Source organism: Colossoma macropomum, unplaced genomic scaffold, assembly GCF_904425465.1.
Source record: "Colossoma macropomum unplaced genomic scaffold, Colossoma_macropomum, whole genome shotgun sequence".
In the NCBI taxonomy this organism is placed as follows: domain Eukaryota; kingdom Metazoa; phylum Chordata; class Actinopteri; order Characiformes; family Serrasalmidae; genus Colossoma; species Colossoma macropomum.
This window is the reverse complement of record NW_023495456.1, coordinates 3,098,129-3,122,168: the sequence shown is the minus strand read 5'-3', so window position 1 is coordinate 3,122,168 and position 24,040 is coordinate 3,098,129. Positions and strand designations below refer to the sequence as shown.

General features: G+C 39.7%; 2 protein-coding genes across 2 annotated transcripts; both read right to left on the bottom strand.

Annotated features, from left to right (window-relative positions):
* Positions 1-3,579: 3,579 nt before the first annotated feature.
* Positions 3,580-11,479, bottom strand: stx12 (syntaxin 12). Its single transcript, XM_036562598.1, has 11 exons — positions 11,328-11,479; positions 10,918-11,024; positions 8,800-8,986; positions 7,912-7,981; positions 7,656-7,755; positions 6,977-7,114; positions 6,787-6,830; positions 6,145-6,247; positions 5,433-5,505; positions 4,706-4,788; positions 3,580-4,460 (listed from the first exon to the last, which is right to left on the bottom strand). The coding sequence occupies exons 3-11, from the start codon at positions 8,894-8,896 to the stop codon at positions 4,368-4,370; spliced, it is 801 nt and encodes a 266-aa protein (XP_036418491.1). The 5' UTR covers positions 8,897-8,986; positions 10,918-11,024; positions 11,328-11,479; the 3' UTR covers positions 3,580-4,367.
* A 358-nt stretch (positions 11,480-11,837) lies between these two features.
* On the bottom strand, positions 11,838-22,266 carry trnau1apa (tRNA selenocysteine 1 associated protein 1a). Its single transcript, XM_036562616.1, has 9 exons — positions 22,173-22,266; positions 21,907-22,004; positions 21,533-21,632; positions 19,955-20,004; positions 19,378-19,509; positions 18,706-18,825; positions 17,948-18,125; positions 17,393-17,426; positions 11,838-12,383 (listed from the first exon to the last, which is right to left on the bottom strand). Exons 1-9 carry the CDS (start codon positions 22,194-22,196, stop codon positions 12,199-12,201), a joined length of 921 nt encoding a protein of 306 aa, XP_036418509.1. The 5' UTR covers positions 22,197-22,266; the 3' UTR covers positions 11,838-12,198.
* Positions 22,267-24,040: the final 1,774 nt, after the last annotated feature.

Genomic DNA, 24,040 nt, shown 5'->3' with positions numbered 1-24,040 from the left:
TTTCAATTCAAAAAGGTTAGGGGATTCAGGTTAGGGAACAATAAACCAATAAACCTACACGTACACCTACACCTAACCCTAACCACACAACTGATGGCTTAATACCACAAGTTTACTAAAGATCACAAAGAATAAAGAAATCACTTACATTATATATATATATATATATATATATATATATATATATATATAAAATTTTATTTTATTTTTATATTAGCTAGTACCAAGTATCCCCTTATTAGGGTTTAGAACATCTTATTTCTTTGGTTCTTCTAGTTTGAACTGTGGTGACTGTGCATAGGCAGCTCAGCTAACTGTTTAGTTTTTGGGTGTGTGTATAAATTCCTGCTAAATGGGTTTGGCGCCACCTGCTGGTCGGTCAGCGTATTACAGCTCATATATTGGTGATTCGGTGCAGCCTCTGCAGTAGAGCGTTTGTACGCTGCCGTGGTGAGTACAGCTTCGTATGTTCAGCTCAGCAAAACTGCAAATAACTATGTGAAGTGTTGTAATATTTGACTTTTGTCCCTACTGTCTTGAAATACATGGAATAGAGACCAGTACACCCTGATGGGCTTCATTTAAAGAGTTATAAATTCGAAGCTAAACCTGAACTGGACTGTGCTAACGTTAGCCTGTTTCTTTAGTTGTATGCTGGCCGAAGCATGAACAGAGATTTAAACTGTGGTTGCCGTACTCATTACAGGTATGTTATATTCATGTTTTAATGTGTATTAGAACAGTATCAATGAGCACAGCAATGCTAGCTGGTTTAACTAGCTTATTCTTGCACCATGTGGTCTGGATGCCATATTTTGTGTTCGCCACCAGATGGCATTATTTCATATTTTACCTTTTTGTTGATGTTTCACTAATTAAAAAAGGATGATGTAGCTATGAAATATAATTCATATTGACACTGATGGAAATGTAAAACGTAGACTAAATCTAAAAACTGAACATAATATGGAAACACAAGCACTTTCACCACTATACGATCATAGTAATTTGTAAAGGTAATTGTATTATTTTCATCAATGTATATCTCTCATGTCATTGGTTCATTTTGGAAATGTATTTAGACCGATGTATTCTTTGGGCAGTAGAGCGTTTGCACGCTGCCGTGTTGTATGCTGGCCGAAGCATGAACAGAGACTTAAACTGTGGTTGCCATACTCATTACAGGAGGCAAATAAAACTGCATCATTCCAACTTGGTGTCCATTATTGACCAGGGCAGACAAACACCCGATAGGAAGGGTCACATATATATATATGTATAGAGAGAGAGAGAGAGAGAGAGAGAGATGGCAAGGGCTAAAAATACCTGTGTCCTGGTGCAACAGCACACTGCCCAATACAAAGAAAACAACAGCACTCAATACACCTTAGCTGAGCTACCTATCCACAAGCACCACAGTTCAAACTAGAAGAACCAAAGAAATAAGATGTTCTAAGCCCTAATAAGGGGATACTTGGTACTAGCTAATATAAAAATAAAATTACATTTAATTCCACATAAAAATAGATTCCAAATGTCAATAAAGAGCTTGACATTCAAGAAGATACTGCACTAAGCCCACTTGGTTAAATTGTAAACCCTAATGACCCCAGGATATTGCACATTCCTCCATTAACAATACAAACGACTAATAGCAATATTTAAAAGTAAGAAATATTGGACACCAACCCTCAACTTCAAATACAACAAATTCAGAAGGGAAAATAAAACCCATAATATAGATACGTCGCCAAGCTGGTACCAATTTAAATAGGTAAAACCTTATTTTCTTAATACAATAATGACCTAACAAAAGCCAGAGGAAAGAAAACAAATAAAAAGGTGGGGAAAACAGTGGCTACGCCAATGTCTGCAGTCTTGTCTTCAGCCACTCTCTTTGTAGATTATTTCAGTAATTGTGTCTGCTGAGCCTCTGAAAGCTCTCCTTCAGTCACCAGCCTCCACAGTCAGCTGTATCTCCAATCTTTCTGACAGTTTAAGCGGCAAACCACCAAGACTTCATCCAGCGTTTTCAGCGCGAACACATGGAGAAGTCGGAAAACTCCAGACTACGGCGGCATTCTGAGCATGTTTCTCGAACAATGCCGACACACGGCGGGGCTCGAGAGCGCTGAAGTTGTTCGCGTTTGCTCCCGACTCTGAAAACTAGCCTTCCTGCTGGGTCCTAGTGCCCCTCCTCAAGTCAAGTCAAGTCAAGAGGTTTTTATTGTCATTCCATCTATGTACAAGTACACACAGACACACACCCACAATATCATCTAAACCGCTTATCCTTCTGGGTCGCGGTGGGGTGCTGGAGCCTATCCCAGCTGTCTACAAGTACACAGTGGAGTGTAATTACATTCCTCCAGGAACAACACGGTGCAACATGGAACAAAATGTACGAAGTGTGAACGTGCAGACAGTGTGCAAACAAAAAATTAAGCTAGAAAGAATACAGTATATACAACAAATTAAACAGACATTAGACACAGTAAACAGACAGGACAGTGCAGCGCCGACACAGCACTCATTCCTGAGCATGAGGTAGGGTTAGGACCCCGATGATCCTCTCATCTGTCCTCACTATACGCTGTAGGGTCTTGCGGTCAGAGGCGGTGCAATTCCCAAACCAGGCGATGATGCATCTCCTGTTTCCTTACCAGCTGGGACCTATTGTCCCACAGGCTACACTAACCCTAAATTCAAACAATAAACCTACACCTTACCTTAACTTCAACACTAAACATTCATATGACTCAGTAATAAACCGTATACAATAGTTATTATATTACTTTTTTACTCAGAACTGTATATATACAGATATTCAGTCTCTTTAGCTGCTCTCACATCAACTCTTTATTCTCTTTATTGTGTTATTTGTCTCTTAGTTTAAAGCTGATCAGTCTGTGTTTGTCTGGTCTGTTCAGTGTGTTAATGTCATACGTGTGATTCACTTAGACTGATTCCTCATGTGTGTAACACACTTGGTAAGAGAAATAATGTACGTCTCATCCAAAACTCAAACAAAGTCATCAGAGTTGATCTAATACTATGATCCAAGTTTGGACCAACATCATGATCTGACCTTCCAAAATGCAGATCTACTCATCAATTCCATCAATGCAGAAAAACATTCCAAGCTTGTGATTTGGATTCTCTAACGCCATCTGGTGAAATGCCTCATATTTAAAGCTAGATGATTTTCCAAAGTCACATATACTTCAGTTCATTTTACTTGAACTTAACAAATCAAGTTGGAATTCATCCAAGTTTTGTATTGCAGCCCAATATATGAATTCCAAGATGATCTAGTTTCTAGAACCAACTTTAACCCCTCAAAATTAAGATGCAATTACACTATAGGACGATCTAACTGAACCTTTTCAGGCCTTGAACCGACATGACATTCGCTACACCAATAAAACATTGTGTATATTGTGCATTTGTGGCTGATGTGACTTAATTACAGTAGAAAACAGACTTATTTGAGATGTTTCTTTACTTACATATTCTAATGGAAGTCATATAAATCAATTACCAGTATTTAAAAAAAAGAACACAAGTAGACAATTCTGCTTATTTTAAAAGTGAGGGTGCGTTTTTATGTTTCTTTATCTGTGTACAGTTAATAAACAGATCTGTATCATTTATACCTGCAGAGCTTTTACGCACATTTACAGCCTTGATCACAATATAGAAGAGTTTACAGGATAAACAGTAAAGAAACAGAACCAAGGAACTCTGTTTCAGTCGTCATCACCGCCGACACCACCGCTGTACATCAACACTGCTGACACACTTTCACACTCAAAGAGGAAAAAACGACTTATGTTTCGTTTTTGCAGCTCATCTTAATATTGGAGTCCATCTTTTAGGAGTGTTACTAGTTCTGAAATGAAGTACACATTTTACAACACTGAAAATTTCAAAGTCAAAAGAGCTTTAGAATGGGAAGAAACGTTTTTCTTGTCTCCATGGCGACAGATTTCAACTTCAAAGCAATCCTTAAAAAATCATTTTCCTGATACTGACATTAGTGTTAGTGCAGTAAATACAACGGGAAAGAAAACAAAACAGAATAATTAATTAAATCATTTTACTGTCTGAAAGCAAATCCCTTAACACTCCAGCGTCATCTTCTTCCTGACTTTAACGCAGAGAGAGGGAAGCAACCAGAGTTTCTATGGGAATGTCAGAAATCCGCGTTTGTATCCAAGTCGTTAGCGCTCCTCAGTCTGTCTGTGAACACTTACAGGAAGGAAGCACTGACACCTTTAACCCCTCAGTACGTGCCTCAGTGTGGGGAGGGAACAAATAAATAAAGACATGAAAAGCAAAAAGAAAAAAAGAACAGAAGGTTTTCCTCATTTGGAGGCCTGCCAGATGATGATGCCAAGGACAGTGATCGCTATGGAGAGCACCAAGGCCAGGATGCACATCTTCTTACGGGACTTTTGCTGAGGAGGAGAATTTAATACATCACCACAATTATAAAAATCGAAACCACAACAACTAAACAATAATAAATAATGAAAACAACAACAATAATCAGATGCTCTGATCTGCACTTGTTTCTTTACCTTTAATAATAATAGATGACAAATAACGACAGATCATTCTTTCTTATTATTAAATACAGATAAAGCGCTCCACACTTTCACTGCATCATTTTGAATTCCTCCCGTTGGACTGACTGTGTTACCTGATAATACGCTGCTCTCTGGAGCTGCTCGGTTCCTCTCTCCACATGCACCTCTGCGCTCTCCACATTGGCCTCGATACTGTCTGTAATCACATAATCAAAATCATTTACATGCTTTTAAAGAGACACTGACAAAATCTTTTCTAGTGATGCTTAGACATGACTGTCCATTTTTATAGTGAACTCTAAGGCTAAATTTAAAAATACCTTCACATATCTTAAAAAGAATAAACACCTGAACATCAGACTGTTGTTATCATTAAATTGTGAACCTCAATCAAAGGTTCAAAGATCAATATTAATAAAACTTAACACAGAATTAAAAGATAAAGTTAAATACAAACATTAGAAAAACAGAAAATATCAGTCAGACACTAAAAACTCTTAAAATCATTTTAAAACACCTAGACTTGTGAGGGGAAACTCCATCAGTGAATTATGGCGCACTGTGCTGTGGGGACGCTTTAGATCAGCAGGGGGCACCGTGCTAACACTGAAGTATTTACATTTGCATTTAGGGCATTTGGCAGACGCTCTTATCCAGAGAGACTTACAGTGTGATCAGTTTACACAGGTAGGTGAAGGTAGTGTTTGGAGTCTTGCCCAAGGATTCATGTCAAACTACAACTTCAGAAAGCTCCCACAACCCCATGCCCCCCCAATGCTTTAACAGCATTTAATAAACTTAATGACTTAATTAAACAGTGGACACAGTGACTGAACTCACCGATCATCTCCCCCTGATCGTGGATCATCACCGCAAGATCCTTAAATATCTGGTTTACATCCATGATGTCTGACTGCGACCAAAACAAAGAGCTTCATCAAAAACACAGAACGAAAAACAGCACAGTGTTCAAACACAAGCAAACAGAACACAGAAAAAAAAAATCTGAACATAATTTCATCTGAACAATAACCCCAGATATTTTCCTCACGTTACTGATGAGCTGAAATCATTAAATAACACAACAGGAAATTTACAGAGAATAAAGAGACACGACAGCTCGACTGAAATGACCCAAATCAGGATGTTTATATAAACTGAAAGACTACATAAAGTACAAAAGTTCATTTATAGTTCTGTTTACATGCAGGTCAGTACACACTTTAATAACATGAAGTGCCCCCTTCAGGATGCAACTCCGTTTACCCACATTACCACAATTTAGAATTACTATATCACTCAGATTAAAACCGCTGATAAATATCAGTTGGATTAAAATTGCTGATTAAAATCTGCCAGATGTCACTGATTAAAATATCAGATTAATATTGCTGATTAAAATCTTAGTCTGATATCGCTAATTAATCTCAGTTAGACTAATATGATTATAATAAGAGTCAGATTAATTTCATTGATTAATAATAGATTAATATCTCAGATTAATACTGAATTGTAGGTGTGCATTTAAACATGCATAAGCTGTGATTCTGACCTCCAGTTGCCGAATGTTGGTCTCTCTCTCTTTAATCAGCTCCAAATCCTCCTCCGTTATCGCTGCTTCATCTGTCTGAGTCAGAGTCTGACCAAAACCATCACTAACACACACACACACACACACACACGCTCAGTGATGTGCAGTTTGGACTCAGGGTTGTGTTTACAGGTAGGCCTGTGCCGGTAACAGAGCCTCTTATTTGGGTAACTGAGTGGGGGGAAAAAAGCCCCAGTGAACAACTGAACCAGGCAGCAATCCGTGTGTGTGTGTGTGTGTGTGTGTGTGTGTAAAATTAAAATTTTAATTAGTCTGACTCTGAGGAAGTTCTAAAACTGTGCACAGTAACTTACAGGCAGCGTTTCGTGTTTGTGCAGTTCTGATATCTGCCTGCAGAACTGAGCGCGCTCAGCCAGCTCAGCTCAACACAATAATCTTTGGTACAATAAATAAAGCATTAATGTAAGATTTCACATCATTAACACATTTAACAGTTCAGTCATGTTCATGTGTGAGAACAATAGTGTCTTACTGAGTTTTTACTGTCCCTGAACGCTGTTACCACGGCAACTCAGTTAACATCACTCAGCACAGGCCTACTTAAAGAGAAGTCCGTCATAAGCAAACAAGAGGATGGCCTACTTATCGAACGAGACGAGCTGCTCTTCACGACCTCCATCTTCAACCTGCAGTTAAACATGAGTTAAACCAATCATGTTAAAAATAGGATCTAGAATACGTAAAAAAAATTTCTTCCTCCACTTGTTAAAATTATACCAAATGTAAACATGACTTCTACTCATGTGTACAGAGAACGTGCTCGGTTCCTTACAGAGAGACGAGAGCCAGCTCTCGCTCGGGCGACGGACTCCTTTTCTTTCTCTGCCGCGCGACGCTGGACCGCCTGGAAGTTGTTCAGAGCAGCAGAGAAATCGTTCATCAGACGGTCTTTCTGGATCTTCTGCTGTCTCTGTGAAGGAGAAGGTCAGCTATGAGGTTCAGGTCACTTTCACAGCTCTACTCTCTCATTTATCATATTCATCACAGTCACACAGACGTCTAAACGGAGTGTGAGCAAAGAATCTTAAAGCTACAGTTCATCATCATCATTGCTTATTTATGTAGCACCTTTCCATAGTCAAAGATGCTACACAATCAGAAGGTAACAAAATACATAACCAACAACACTCACAAACACACACACACAAACACACAATTCATATTCAACTCCATAGTTCCCACAGCTAGCAGGGGGGGATTCCACTGGCCACAATATAGAGTCACTTAACCCGGAAAGAGTCCTTAGCAGCAGGGAAAGTCTCACACCGCAACTACAGTGTATAGCACAGACAGCTGGCCCGGGAAGCCTCAAAGACCAAAAACGTCCTTAGCTGTGAAGGGGAGCATTTTCCTGCAGCCGAACACCACCAGTCCACACACACACACACACACACACCAAACTATTCACTGTCTCAGAGCCCAGATACATAAACACAGATACACAAACACACCTGCTCAGAGGGAGAATGAGGCAGAGGAAGAGCACCCAGATCTTTCAGAAGTTTGTTGGTCTCTTTGGCCAGCTGATTAGTGTAGTGCTGCATCTGCTGTCTGAAAAGAGTTTTAAAAGCAAGAAATTACTACAATATATTTCAGTAAAACCTAACACAAAAAAACAAAAACATACAATAGAGAAAAACAACTAATGTATTTTAAAAGAGGAAAATCAAAAAAGTCTCAAAAATAAGTTCAGATATAAACACTTACAGTTTATCCTGCAGTTCACTGGTGTCTTGTTTGGTCCCCAGCTGGTTCACCATACTTTTAATCTGAGCAGCTAAAGCAGAGACACACCGTCAGAATGAGAACAGAAGTAGTTTAAAGTGAGTGAACACTGAAGTCAGTAATATTCGGTAAAGCAGGAGGTGAATGTGTCCTAAAAGCAGACTGAGTGTTTCTGATTATATCATTTTAAACGTTTTTATCCTAAAGTTTACAATTGTGTTTTTTTGGCCTCTAAAGTAAAAATAACAGACTGTGCCTCCATTTGAAAGGACAAATATCTCACCAGCATATCAAATCTGTACTGACTTCATTCATCCCTTTTCATTCAAGCCCTTCAGAGCATTTAGAGTTCATTACATCTACAATGAAGAACTATTAAGTTCAAAAACAAAAACTACATTATTTCAAGCTTAGAACCCAATAACAGCACTTCTGTTTTATTAAAATTTAACTGAGTATCATCAGCATAAATACGAAAGGCCACATTATGTTTACAGATGATGTATCCTAGGGACTGTAAACAAAGGGAGAATAGTAAGGGTCCTACAACAGAGCCCTGTGGGACACCATATTGCAGTCTATGTTCAAAAATTCCCATTTACACTGACAAACTGATAGAGGGCAGTCAGGTAACCCCTAAACCAGACGACAGCTTGTCTGTCTAAACCAACTTTTCAATCTCTTTAAAATACCAGAGCAAACTATACTTAATGCTGCACTCAAATCCAGCAGGAATGGAAGAGAGAATTTTCTGCAACCTGAAGTAACCAGTAAATCACTGACCATCCAAACCTGTGCACTATGATGATTTGCGGAACAGGACAGTTTGGCTGTTTTGCAATACTACAAACAGTCATGACTAAAACTCACTGTTCTGCGTGATCTTCTGGATGTTAGAGCTACACGTCTGAATGAGACTGCTGAAGTCCCGCGGCGGAGAACGATAGTCTGCCTTTCCGTACGACATGGCTGCTCGTTTTCCTTTCAGTCCTGGATGAACCACTGAGGAGAACGAGGAGGAGGGCTGGAGCAGGAAGTGCGCTGTTGTCTGTAAAGGCTGGGAAACAGAAATCTGCTTTAACAAACACCTCAGAAAGTTAAAGTGACAGAGCAGATTTCCAGGACAAAACTCCAATATTGGTGCATCTCAGATCAGGACAGAAGCTATGAAGTTGAGTTTGACAAACTGGTTCACAAACTCACTTTCTAATCAGATTATTTTGGGAATTTTAGGAGGTCAAACCACTGACCTCGCATTAGCCGGTATATCTGCTGTCACAATCGCCTTATCAGAATTATTTAAACAAACCACAACTACCACAGCTGTGAAGCTGTCACAGTTACATGCTATGTTAATTTGGATGTAATTTACGTTGCAGTTAAATACAAGGCAGAAAAAACTATTCTTGAGACATCATGGGTCTCTATATAAATATAATATAATATAATATAATATAATATATAATAACAAACTTACGTAAGGGTCTGCATTACTACTGAGGTTCGGCAGACTAGTAAGAGCAGGGTTTTTGCCCTGAATTATATCCACTACAAATACCTGGAAACATGCTGTTATGATGCTATCCTAAAAAAATCCGTTTCTAAATTACTTTCATGTTACTTCACATTACCTTTGGCCCTCAAAGCTTAGGAAGTTCACTATAAAGTGATCAATAATGTTCACCCCTCAAGTGAGTTTCTGAGACTTAGATTTGATTTTGAACAGAACTCTTGCATTTTTTTGTAATAACATTAAAACTACAGACCACCCTTTAATGATGCACTCATTCAGGGTTATTTTGAAATGACTTACACGGCTGAAGGTTAAGATCCCAGAACTGAACACCTTTTCAGTAAATGATGTAACGACAACGGAAGATAGCAGTATGGGTCTGTTTATTAATGTTATCATTATTTTAGAGAAATATTCATAAATGCAAATATGACTGTCCCTTTTTTCTTTTTCGAACGTCCTCTCTTTAAAGGAAATGACGCGTAAGAACGCTAAGAGACTTTAGATGTGCTTCAAAAATTGTGCCTTTTTTAAGGACCCCCAGCGATATTTAACTTGAGAATTTGTTTTAGTTTGTTTCATGTTTTATTCTGTGTTGCTTGTTGACTTTGTTCACTGTCAGCGTGTGTTATTGACTTCCGGCCTCACCCGTTTATCTGTCCTATTCAGATCTGCAGATTCATCACAGATACGTTCTGTTAGACTATTATTTGTGGTGGTCAACACATTCTGTGTGTGTGTGTTTGTGTTCAGCATATCACCTTTCACTTTACAATTATGAAGAACAGTCACTGTCACTGAAACATAAAAACACTGACCTAATTTAACTGCTAACTCACATTACAGATCTCTGACCTGTTTACATCTAATCAGGTCTGTAACTAAACTTCTAATTTATATTCAGAGCACTTTATGTTTCTCAACACTCCATAAAGTAATAAGATAAACAACCTTCTAAAATATTAATTCAACAATCATTAAATCTAGTTTAGCCGGACGAGGCTAAAGTTGGCTTCTTATCCGAACATCCCGTACCACCTTAAACAGAGCAGTACTTTCAGTATGGCGCCTCCGGCACTCTAACGTAACCGCTGCATTATTTAAGGTGGAACGGGAAATTCGAATAAGAAGCCAACTTCAGCTTCGTTTTAGCTGCACCGGCTAACGACGGCCGGCTAACTCTAAACTACACAACGGCAGCTACTGCGAACTACACCTGGATAACGGTTTAAAAGCCTGAAAAGTCCATTTAAAATAATCTAATCTAATCTGAGCCGCTCTTTTCATCCTTCGGTAAAACTGAGATGTGCTAAACAGAACCCAGCTAAGCTAAGCTAACCTAGCTAATGTAGCCTGCTAGCTAGACGCCCAAAAAAAGTCTTCAGCTCTTGTAAAACTACATCTGTAATATATATAAAATGAGTAAAATGAGCTTTGTAAATACAAATATTTTAGTTTCAGTGGAATAATCTTACTTGTTGCGAGGCCGTCTCCTTCGTGAACACATCCGTTCAAGTTCGGCTTTTTCCGTCGGAGTAACGAATCGGCTCCTCCGGCTCTTCTCGCCGCGCTGCGTCACAGCCTTAAAGACACACAGAACAATCTGTGTTTTAATGCTTTTATTTATGACGAAGCGAAAATTAACATTCAAATAACTCAAACGCAAATCCAACACTAAAATGTTCAAATCAGGCTTCAAGCGAAGCTGAAGTTAGCTTCTTATTCAAATTTTCCGTTCCACCTTAAATGGTGTAGCAGTTAACCTATATTCTTTAAGGTGGAACGGACAATTCCAATAAGTAGCTACCGATTAAGAAGCTAAATTCAGGAAAGTACCAAAAATATCCGCCGAGTAAATGATCACAATGAAATGAACTATTCTTACGTATTTATGTATTTATATTGGCTCGTAGATGAAGCAGATTCTGTTATTCTCCTGAAAATCATCTCTTACTGAACCACCATGTGACCCTCATGTGTTTCCCAGCTGATCCTCCAGCCTGAGGAGCTTATCACACAAAGAGAGTCTGAAGACTGAGCAGACTCGGGGAGGAGGTTCTTATACTGTAGCAACTGCAGATTCTCTCTCTCAACTCTGATGAGCTCTTTATTGGATAACTGCATTAAAAAGTGGTTGTTTTGTGAAGCATTTTAAGTTTCTGTGTTGCGTTTAAATGAAAGAATACACACACACACACACACACACACACATAAACACAGTCTATCCCTGCGCTCATTGGGCGGAAGGCAGAAAACACCCTGGACAGGCCGCCAGTCCATCACAGGGCAGACATACACACATACACATTCACACACAAATGCACCGAGGGCTAATTTAGTATCTCCAATGCATGTCTTTGAACTGTGGGAGAAAACTGATGCAGACATGGGGAGAACATGCAAACTCCGCACAGAGAGGAATCCGGTCACCCGGCCGGGGAACTGAACCCAGGCCCTTTTTGCTGAGGCGCCACAAATCAAAGAATAAAACAGCGCAACTATGCAGAACAAAAGTACATTTATTGTAAATATTGTAAACAGATTATTTACTATATATACAGTATACACATGGAAAGCTGGAAACACAAAACCATACAACAGAAACTCCAGCTCAGGAAGAACCACCTCTGCTGAATCACTGCAGGTTCATAAAGACATATCTGCTCTTATTCAAACTAACCAACAAATACAAATTGCTAACAACAACATCAACAAAATAGCAACAATACCAACAACATAACCACCACAAAAAGTGTTCACTGCCACTCCGTGTCCCCATATTCGTAAACTGGCTCTGGTAAACAGCTCATTACGCTACAGCTGATCCCGTCCCACGACTCCGGAGGCTGGCAGTAACAGCCAATCAGAGCGTCGTAAAGCTCCTCACTCTTCTCCATGAATCTCCTATTGAGCTCCACAACATCCAGCTCCAGGTTTGGATCTGCATGGAAGAGGTGGAGGAAAAAGATAAAGAAGGAGAAGAAGTGCAGATGTTCCCCTGAGTATCACTGCATTACACTCACAGAGTCTACAGCTACATTTAAATCCACAGATTTTAACAAAAAATGTTTTAACGCTTCAAAGTGTCGACTGTGGAAACGGAACGTCTGCAATATTTTATTATTCATCATAGCTGTTTTTCATTCAACTTCAGTGGAGAAAGTCTTTGTTGATAAATGTTTATTTTTCAGGAAAAATTATACATTTATGCATAAAGTTAGTGCCATGTGACAGATTTCACTGAAAAAGTCGTGGCAGAACAATTAAGTTCCTATACAGGAAAAAATTCAGTCTGGTTTTAGGCCACATTATAGTACAGAGACAGCACTAGTGAAAATTGTAAACAATCTTTTATTATTTTCTTACCAAGGAAATGTATCTATGCTAGTCCTCCTTGATCTAAGTGTGGCATTTGATATGAAAGACCACTCTATATTACTAAATAGACTAGAAAACCCGGTAGGGGTAATAGGAGTAGCTCTTTCCTAGTTCAGATCTTACCTCACTGATCGCTATCAGTTTGTTAATGTAAACGGTGAATCATCTGTCCTCACAAAAGTAAAGTATGGTGTTCCACAAGGCTCTGTTTTAGGGCCTATATTATTCACATTATATATGCTACCACTGGGCACCATTATCAGTAAACACGGCATCAATTTCCACTGTTATGCCGATGACACACAGTTAAAACCAGATGACAAAATTAAACTTAGCAAGATTGAGGACTGTATAAAAGACATAAAAGACTGAATGTTGAGTAACTTTCTCCTTCTAAACTCGGATAAAACAGAGATTCTGCTTCTTGGTCCAAAAGCAGCCAGAAACAAACTGTCTGATTTAACACTTAAACTTAACAATTTCTCAGCTGCATCAAGCTCATCTTTAAAAAACCTTGGTGTCATTATAGACCCTGATCTGTCCTTCGACGCACACATAATGAATATTACTAGAACAGCCTTCCTGCATCTCTGCAATATTGCTAAATTGAGAAATGCATTATCTCTACAGGATGCAGAAAAGTTAGTTCATGCATTTATTACTTCAAGGCTAGATTACTGTAATGCCCTGCTGGCTGGATGTCCGTGCAAAAGCCTTAACAAGCTTCAGCTGGTCCAGAACGCTGCAGCCAGAGTTCTTACTAGAACCAGAAAGTTCGACCATATCAGCCCAGTTTTATCAAACCTGCGCTGGTTGCCAGTTAAATTGTACATTGATTATAAAATTCTCTTACTGACCTATAAAGCACTAAACGGACTCACCCCTCAGTACCTGAGTGAACTTCTCTCCCACTATGAACCATCACGCCTACTTAGATCACAAGATACTGGCTTACTATTAGTACCTAGAATTAATAAAGCTACATCAGGGGCGGAGCTTCTCGCCCAGCTTTGGAATAATCTTCCAATCAGTGTTCGGGACTCAGACACAGCCTCAGTCTTTAAGTCTAGGCTAAAAACCCACTTGTTTAGTGGAGCCTTTGGTAATTAGTTTTCCCTGTTAGATAAAAGGTGCAGATCTGGGGTTCATGGTCATAGAGAATTATGGTAAACTGAGAGTGTTGGTGCCGTCGTCCCGCTGCCTCGCGCGTTCACTCAGGTTTGCTGACGGTGGAGCGGGGGAGGCGCTGACATCTCAGGGAGCCTCATGACTCTGTTACCTTTCTGGTTTCTCCCTCTTAGTGACTCTGGACCGTTTCAGCTTTCTGGACCATTTTGACCCCCATGGAGCTTCTCGCTGTACAACGCTGTGCAAACCTCACCCACCCCCACGCCAAAATCCAGGTTTAGATACTCAATCCAGGTTTACACACTCAGACTGAGATTAATCCAGGTTTACACACTCAGACTGTGATTAATCTGGGTTTAGATACTCAGAATGATGATTAATCCAGGTTTAGATACTCAGACTGAGATTAATCCAGGTTTAGATACTCAGACTGAGATTAATCCAGGTTTAGATACTCAGGAGTAAAATTTGTCTGCAGTCAGATTTTCTTTCTCTGCTAAAAAGTGATGTTCTTTGCATGATTGACGCCTTAAATGCCATGAAGAAAAAAAAAGGTTCACTTCTATCTTTTCTGATTGGTTAGAAAAAACTCGTCCCTGATTGGTCCAAGAGCTGGTTATGATATGAAATCCTAAACTTAACTGGCTGTGGAGCAGGTCAGGTGTGCATCATAAATTGCCATGGCGATATAATCCTGGTAAAAACTGATGCACTCTGATCCAACTGATCCAAGTTAGCATCTTAATTTATTAATAAAGTAAACAATCTCAATCAAGAGGTTTTGGGAAAACCAAAATGTTCACAATTTCGCAACAACAGCATTATGCAGGAAATGACATCATAACGTAAAGCAAGTTAGTTTGATGGAAACAACCTGCTGGACACCTTTCCCCCCATTTCTCTTCACTTTTTCAACTGTAATTTGTGCAAAAAGTCAATGTACACACAGCTACAGTGAACATTTCCCATTCCTGCATTAAAGGAACAGTCCACCAGAATGTATGTAATCTTAAAAGCTGGACTGATCCGCTGCTCGTCTGATCTCTGCGAGTGTTGAGGTGTTTCTATTCTTTACCCTCCACTGCAGTTTAACTCCCTCAGCCTCAGCAAATACAGCGATTATAAAATGAGAGATTATGAACAAGATCTGCAATTTTAATCCAGTATGAATCTGCAGTGTCTGTAGTTTTACAGTCGAACAGACATCTGAGTAACATAATAACAAAACCGGCTGATAGAAGATAGAAAATAGAAGAGGCTGAATTCGGCTTCTTATTTAGACTTTCTAGTTCCACCTTAAATGGTGCAGCAGTTACAGAGGTCCAGAATGTAATTTGATTCAGCCTCGTAGAAAAGGGCGCCTCATTTTATTATTTTTTTGCAACCTGAAGTCGAGGCTAACACCTGAAATGGAGTTCAATCTGTCCCAATTCCTTAATCCTCAAGTTCATGATGAGACTGAAATCAAAAACACTTTTGGTGATGGCCAAATCAAATCAAATCAAATCAAATCAGATTTATTGTCACATCACAAGAGTACAGGGACACAGGTGAGTGAAAAACTTGAGTGCGAGTTCCACAAATTACAAATTACAAAGAGGAGGAAAATGAAATCTCACCAAAGCTCCTCTGAAACGCAGTCAGTTTTCTGCCTTGTTTGGCTCTGCTGAATAAACGTGCTTTACTAGCCTAATGCTGGTCTATATGCCAGTTAGCCGCACAGCGTGTTGTTATTCTGTGGAATTGTGGAACCTGTCGCATAACATTCACATAAACATCCGCATGATGATGTCTTGGTCCAGGCTGTTTGGGGTAATTTGGGGGAATTACAGAGATTCTTTATCCCGTAAGAATCGGCCACTCAAATCCAGAGGGAATAAGTTACTACGTTGCAAGTAATGAGTAAGTCTCATGTCTTCACACTAAAGTCCCGAGTAATGAGTAAGACTAAAGTCCCGAGTCCCAAGACAGTCGAGTCTTGATTCAAGTCCAGAGAACAGGTGAGTCTCAAGATGAGTCCCAAGTCAATAGTCCTAATTTTCGAGTCCTAAACAAGTCAGTCTGAATTCTTCAGCTAATTTAAGGTCATAACACTGAATAAAGGTAACAGTACTGTAGCCTTTTAATGACAGCATGTTAGCAGTCCATAGCTGTATATTAATTTTACTAGTTTATTATCATTTTATATCCTTCCAACAAAACACAAAATCAATGGTACACAGACATGACAGGCATACTGTATACATAAAGAGTAGAGTAACTACATAAAAGAATTTTAGAAGAACTTCTGAACTTCTGAAATTATATTTGAAGATAATTTTAGATGATTTTGGGGAACATGGCGTAAAGGATTAAAATAAAAACTAGCTCAGCACTAAAACCAGCTCAGCCAACTAAAAACAGACGCTAGTTTGAATTGAATTTAAGTGACAACAGAAACCAAAACAACCGAACTGAACAAAGTTTACAGTAAAGACAGTAAAATGATGGTGAATGTACGAAGCTGAAGTTGACTTTTTCACCAGCAGCTTATTTGAATTTTCCGTTCCAACAACAAATTGGAATAATTGAAACAACAAATTCCGATACGAAGCTGGTGAATAACAAGTTGACTTCAGCTTCGTGGTGAATGTTGTGCTTGTTTTACCTGCAGAAACTGTTAAAGTCGGTCGAACAGAGACGCTGTGTCTCTTTTTCAGACTCCATTAATATGAAAAACAGTCAGACTCTCCACGTTTCTTCCACTTTGGTGACTTTCAAGATGCTCAAGTCTGAGTCAGAGTCCCAGTCATTAGTGATCAAGTCAAAGTCAAATCTTTCTCGATTTTCGAGTCTGAAGTCATCAAATTCGTGACTTGAGACTCCAGCCCAAGTCGAGTCCACACTTCTGCTCAAATCACACACAGATTACATTACTGACCTCTGATTAAACTAATCCCGCTGCTGTGAGACTGAAGTGAAAACTTTACATTCTGCTGCCAGAAACAGAGAAAGAAAAAAAAAACTGATTTTTCCCCTCGACGAGGCAGGAACAGGCCTCCACACGAGGACACAACGTTTAAGTGTTATTCTTCTGGTTGTATAAGACTGGAGGCAGTTTTGAGCCCCACAATGCTGATGTTTAACTAACTTCAGAGGCACAAAACATGAATCTCTGTGAAAACCATAAAATGAGTTTTTAAGAGCAGAAAACTCTGGTGGACTTTTCCTGTAATGAGCTCAGCGCAGACTGATGTCTCTGAAACAATCCGTGGAAAAGAGATTCCAGAGTCAGATTAAATGAAAACTGGTATTATTTTAAGATGGTGCAGCAGAAACTGAGGAGCCACAATGTAACTGCTGCACTATTTAAGGTGGAGTGAAAAAATCTGAACAGGGATGATTAAATAATGTTTAAATGTTTAAAAAGTAAATTAAGGATAAAATGAGAAAAAGAGCACTTACACTCCAAACCAGCATCCTCCACCTCCCCACAGCTCTGTTTAGGATTATTAATTTGTTACATTCTTAGTTACATTCTGACAAGAATAACAAACATTCATCATTCAGGCTAAAACTAAGAAAGTTTATTACCATAAAATAAGAAAAAGTTAACTGGACTGTAGATGGGATGACATAAAAAACACACCAAATAAGAAAAGCAGTAGAGTACAGTAGAAAAGTACAGAAGGAATGTTCAGTAACAGAGTACAACAGCACAGCACAGTAGGATTATGCAACAGTAGAGTACAGTACTACAGTACAGTAGTGCAGTAACAGAATACAGTCGTAAATTACTAAGGTATGGTAGTATATTAATAGAGAACAGTCGCAGAATATGGTAGTAGAGCAACAAAGTACAGTAACAGAGTATGATAGTAAATTAATAAAGTATAGTACAGTAGTAGAGTAATAGAGTACAGTGATGGAATAACTGAGTACAATAATAGAGTACAGGAGGAGAGTAACAGAGTACAGTAATAGAATTCAGTACAGGACAGTAATAGTATAACAGAATACCTGTACTGAGTCCCAGTAGCAGTGTGTGTAGTGATCGTAGTCCGCTGTGCTGTGATAATAACCAGAGTAATAGCTGGAGTATTGTTGGATGTACAACTGATATAGATAGCGCTGGTTTTCAGCGTAGTTCTCTGTATTATAGAACCCGGTCTTATCCTCTGTGTGCTGTTTCTTACTCCTAGTGAGAACACAGAGCTTTACACACGTGTTCTGTTTGGTAAGCAGTATTAAAAATGAGAGCAGCTCACTGTAGAGGCAGTTCAAAGAGCAGGTGGATTCCACAGAGCAGGATTTCTTAGCTTAGCCAGATAATTTAAACCCAAAGCCGAGACCGTCTGATAGGACTAGATCTGAGGAACATCCTCAACACTGGCCATAAGTTATCTGGCTGACTGAGAAATCCTGCTCTGTGAAACGTCTTCCAAAGCACACCCATCAAATAAACACTGGCATGCTGATGTCTCCAGTTCTATGTAGAACATTCTGAAAAAGAACTGATTAACCAAATGGACCAGTGTGAATGAGAAGAGAACATTCTAGATTCCCCCAACATTCACACACAAATATAGAACACCAACCAAAACGGTTCTCTTTGTGTTTGTTTGCTCTGTGTGCTCTGACCTCTGACTGTATTCAGAACAGAACAGACGCAGTTCTAAACTGAGGCTCAGCAGGAGAGTCAGAGACGAAGGGCTGAGCAGTGAAACGGTTCTGCTGCAGCAACAGCATCGATCAGTTTAGCTTTGAGATGAACTCACGGTTTGCTGGTGGCCAAATGGAGGCGTAGCGGCTTCTTCCCGAGTCCGATAGCCCCCTGAAACTCTGACAGAGCTCTTCTCTGATCTCTCTGAGAGGTGAAGCTCACAAAACCACAGCATCTAAACCCGTTCACCACAGACAACAACAAACAGTGACACTAAGACCACAGAACTGTATCACTGTAAACACTGTGCTACTGTAAACATTGTATCATTGTATCACTGTAAACACTATGTGTGTGTGTGTGTGCGTGCGTGTGTGTGTGTGCATGTGTGTGTGTGTGCGCGTGTGTGTGTGTGTGTGCGTGTGTGCACAGTGTAGCTACAGTAAACACAGCTAGCAGGACAGGAGGCTAATCAGTTGCTAATCAGGCAACTTTGGGCTCGTATTTTAAGATGCAAACAGTTAACGAGAAAAGACCATTAAATCATTAATCACTATTCATATTACAATCAATTATCAGCTAAAACATTGTGATTGTGAAAGCCCTTCACATACAGTAAATATTATTATTATTAATAATAGTAATAATAATAATAATAATAATAATAACAGGATTATTATTATTATTATTATTAATACTAATACTACTACTACTAATAATAATAATAATAATACTAAACCTGCATGTTCTGAATGGATAGTGAACTGTGTTTGTTTTCCAGCCTCACTTTGAGTCGCCGTTACTCTCCAGCACTATTTTCCCAGAGCAGCAAGAAGGAAAGTGGATACAGAAGAACTCATACAGCATTCCGTCGTCCACATCCGGAGAGAGATCCGACACGAAGAGAGAGAAAGTCGGACTGAAGCAGAGAACAACAAATCAGCACCGCTCTTAAAAAAGGGCTCTTTGAGTGAAGAACCACTGTCGGTTCCTTGAAGAACCAGGTATGAAAAGAGATGTGTCACTTAAAGAACCGTCACATTACATAAAGGTTATTTAACAATTTGACCTTTACAGTATCCTAGAAGTTCCTGCAACCTTAAAAAGTACTTCACTCTCACACATCTCATTTGAAAAAATGGTTCTCTGAAGCACCATCCATTGAAAGGTTCTTTAGGGTGGAGATTCTCAAACCAGTCCTCAGGGATGTCAGATGTTCTACAACTCTGCTCGATTGCAAAGGGATTCAAATTATTATCACATACCGTTATCACTGCTGTACGGAACCTTAAGTGGTTCTGTGGCAGCACATAAAGAATGCTTCATATTTTGAAGACGGTCTGTTGAGGATACAAGCCCCTCACCTGCTCTCCTGTCTGCCGTACGTGGCTCGATTCAGTTTGAACCTTTTTGGCTGTAAAGATAAAAAATAAAGCCATTCAGAAGAAACAGATTCGGGTTCTAGATCAGGGCCTGCGAGAACGTTTGATGTGGCCCAACAGAAAGTTTCTTATACTTTTTATAATTGATTAAATTGAAACTTTAATTTTTAAAAATACTGTAACAAAATACAGTAAACGATCATAAATATGATCTAAAACTTGAAATCGATCGTCTCAATGTTGGAATGTTTGGTCTCTTATTTTGGTGTTCAGACCATCACAAATGTGTTCTTTGGCCCCTAAAAGGAACGTTTGGACCCCCTTGTTCTTCAATGTGTGGTCAGAGCTGGTTAAGGTGTCGTCAGTGCATGTTATAGTGTGGTCAGTGCTGGTTAATGGTCAGTGCAGGTTATAGTGCGATCAGTACCGGTTAATGGTCAGTGCATGTTATAGTGTCATCAGTGCTGGTTAATGGTCAGTGCATGTTATAGTGTGGTCAGTGTTGGTTATAGTGTGTGGTCAGTTCTGGTTAAGGTTCACTGCAGGTTATAGTGTGTGGTCAGTGCTGGTTAATGGTCAGTGCATGTTATAGTGTGTGATCAGTGCTGGTTAATGGTCAGTGCATGTTATAGTGTGGTCAGTGCTGGTTAATGGTCAGTGCAGGTTATAGTGTGTGGTCAGTTCTGGTTAATGGTCAGTGCAGATTATAGTGTGTGGTCAGTGCTGGTTAATATTTGTGTGGTCAGTGCTGGTTAATGGTCAGTGCAGGTTATAGTGTGTGGTCAGTTCTGGTTAATGGTCAGTGCAGGTTATAGTGTGTGGTCAGTTCTGGTTAATGGTCAGTGCATGTTATAGTGTGTGGTCAGTGCTGGTTAATGGTCAGTGCATGTTATAGTGTGTGATCAGTGCTGGTTAATGGTCAGTGCATGTTATAGTGTGGTCAGTGCAGGTTATAGTGTGTGGTCAGTTCTGGTTAATGGTCAGTGCAGGTTATAGTGTGTGGTCAGTGCTGGTTAATATTTGTGTGGTCAGTTCTGGTTAATGGTCAGTGCAGGTTATAGTGTGTGGTCAGTTCTGGTTAATGGTCAGTGCAGGTTATAGTGTGGTCAGTTACATTTACATTTACGGCATTTGGCAGACGCTCTTATCCAGAGCGACTTACAATTTGATCATTTTACACAGGAAGGTGAAGGTGGTGTTAGGAGTCTTGCCCAAGGACTCTTACTGGTATAGTGTGGGTGGTTACCCAGGCAGGGATTGAACCCCAGTCTACAGCATAGAAGGCAGAGGTGTTACCCACTACACTATACCAACCACGTTCTGTTCTGTCAGTTCTGGTTAATGGTCAGTGTAGGTTATAGTGTGATCAGTTCTGGGTAACGGTCAGTGCAGGTTGTAGTGTGGTCAGTTCTGGTTAATGGTCATTGTAGGTTATAGTGTGTGATCAGTGCTGGTTACAGTGTGTGGTCAGTGCTCCTTAGTGGTCAGTGCTGGTTACAGTGTGTGGTCAGTGCTGGTTAATGTGTGGTCAGTGCTGGTTACAGTGTGTGGTCAGCTCACCGGAGCAGCTCCAGGTAAAGGTTTTCCGTTCACTCTGCGTAGACAGCGCTCAGCTGTGGCCTCATCAGCAAACTCCACAAAACAGTAACCAGCCGGATCTCTGAAGAGAGAACCTGCATCACCTCACACACCTGCACTCTGTGACGTCATTTGGGCTTCCTATCTGGAATTTTCCGTTCCACCTTAAATGGTCGGCTCTTACATTCCGGTGTCTCAGGCATCGCAACGGAACTGCTGCACCATTTAAGGTGGAACTGAAAAGTCCAATTCGAAACTGGAAGTTCAGTCTGCAGTTGTTCTCCTACAGATCCAGAGATCCAGCTCAGCCTTTTAGGGTCTGAATAAAATCAGTTGGTCACTCTTTAAAGTCTCACCCGCTGAGTTTATCGCGGATTAATCTCACTCTCGTCACCGCTTCTCCCAAAGCAGCAAAAGCGCGGCGGATAAAATCCTCATCCATGTAAGACTCCAGCTGGAAAAATGAACGATCAAATATCAAAATGTAGTTAAAAACCTGAATATATGTTTTAAAATATCTTCGTTTCTGCCGTTTAGTTTTCTGAGGAAATGAAAGGGGCTTGTTTTCGCTCTGAAAGGCCGTCTGAGGAAAAACGGGGAGACTTTTAGTTCTAAAACTCACGTTTCCCATCCAAAGGCTGATCATCTTACAGCCAGTCAGACAGACCGCAGGTGTGTCTGATTTACGGGTTTGGTGACTGTATTTTAAAGCCGACTCTTTTACTCGTCGCTGCTACGAGCTCTGCGCTACACAGCAGCGCCGCCTGGCGGTCACTCTTATAATTTCACTCAGACTCACTGCAGAGACTCTCAGCGCTGAATCTGCATCATTACCGAGAAATTAAAGACACACAGAGGAGAAATTCTCAGCTTTTAACGAAAAAAACAGAGAACTGCACTTAAATGAAAGTAGTCTGTCAAAATCGTACTCAGTTAAAAGTAAAAATACAGAGCAAAAAGAAACTTAAATGAAAGTCAAGAAGTATCTACATTTAAACATAATCAGCTCCAGCGCTGCCAGTCAGAGTCACAGACCCTTCATTTATTTCATTCCAGACTGAAGCCTTTCAGTTACTTTAAGTACAAGTTATTATTCTGTATCAGGAAAAAAAGCAGGAATCTCATATTTAACAGCATGTTTTTAGCATTTTCTGCTTCTCACCATCCAAATAATCCCAAACACACTCAACGATTTTGGAAAATCTCCTGAAAAATGAGTTACTTGTACTTAATGGCCGTTAAGACTGGACCTTAAATAAGTGAAGGAGGGGGGACTGTTGAGTTATTGATCATTACTAGAAAACAGACACTAACAATAAATAAGCATAATAATAATTGAGGATTAGTGTCTGTAAAAGAATCGGAGCTTCTGCTTCAGTTTGTTTTTAAGTTATTGAGTTTCTCAAAAAGGCAGATGCCAAAGTACTTATATTCATTTACTCTTTCAATAATGGATCCATGCAGAGTAAAAACATTTGAAATGTTATTTTCAATATAAGCAGGTCTGGAAAACAGCATAAACCTGTGGCTAATTTGTGGGTTTGGAGAGCGACTTGCAGAGAGTTAAAGGAGCACTTCGGTTTTTCATTGGCTGAGTTTGCTGTACAGTATAAAATTGTTTCATCAGCAAACAGATGTACTGTACATTCTTTCACTGTGGAAACAATATCATTAACATAAACTGAAAATAACACTGGGCCTAAAACTGAACCCTGGAGAACACCTTTAGTGACTGGAAGAAGACCAGAATCACAGCTTCCCAGGGCAACACGCTGTCATCTACCAGAAAAGTTCTGAAACCATTTAATAGCATTGTGGTCAAAGCCGATGCTGTGTAATCTTTCTAGCAGCAGTGGATGATCAACAGTATCAAAAGCTTTGGAAAAGTTAACAAAGACAGCAGCACATTGCGTCTTTCTGTCACAAGCAGTAATAAGATCATCTAAAACCAGCGTAGCAGCTGTAATGGTGTTATGTTTTTTCCTGAAACCAGACAGCTGTGTGCTCAAAATAGAGTTTACTCGGAGAAATGACTGTAGTTGATCATTAATTAGTAGTTTTATTATTTTTGCGAGGCAGGACAGTTTTGAGATTGGCTTATAACTGTTTAAATCAGATACATCTCCACCTTTATGCAATGGGGTTACATTGGCTATTTTCCAGATACTGGAGACTCTGCTTGATGAAATCGAGAGATTAAAAATATGAGCAAGATGCTCTGAAATGATTGTGGTGGCAAGTTTTTGTTGATGGTTAGAAGTGCTTTTGTGACCACACTGAAGGAAAAGGGGTGCAGGGTAAACAGGCATTATGGCTTACTGCAGCTTCGCACTCAGTAACATTTAGAGCTGGTTTTACCGACATTCTGTCAAATAAGTGACCAACAGCAGCAAAGTGTTTGTTAAAAGTTGCACACATCCCTTCTAGGTCAATTATCAGACCATCATCCAGTGCAATCTGAGTTGGGACAGAAGATAAGGGCTTAATTTT

Excerpts from the sequence above, each read along its gene's own strand:
- trnau1apa (XM_036562616.1), bottom strand. The coding sequence starts at position 22,196 with ATGATCAGCCTTTGGATGGGAAAC. Across the intron at positions 22,005-22,172 it reads TCAGCCTTTGGATGGGAAAC|CTGGAGTCTTACATGGATGA; the intron begins GTGAGTTTTAGA and ends TCATTTTTCCAG. Across the intron at positions 12,384-17,392 it reads GGAGGATGCTGGTTTGGAGT|ATCCAAACCTGGAGCTGGAT; the intron begins GTAAGTGCTCTT and ends TCTTCCATGCAG.
- stx12 (XM_036562598.1), bottom strand. The coding sequence starts at position 8,896 with ATGTCGTACGGAAAGGCAGACTATCGTTCTCCGCCGCGGGACTTCAGC. Across the intron at positions 7,115-7,655 it reads CTCATTCTCCCTCTGAGCAG|AGACAGCAGAAGATCCAGAA; the intron begins GTGTGTTTGTGT and ends TCTCCTTCACAG. Across the intron at positions 4,789-5,432 it reads CGATCAGGGGGAGATGATCG|ACAGTATCGAGGCCAATGTG; the intron begins GTGAGTTCAGTC and ends ATGTGATTACAG.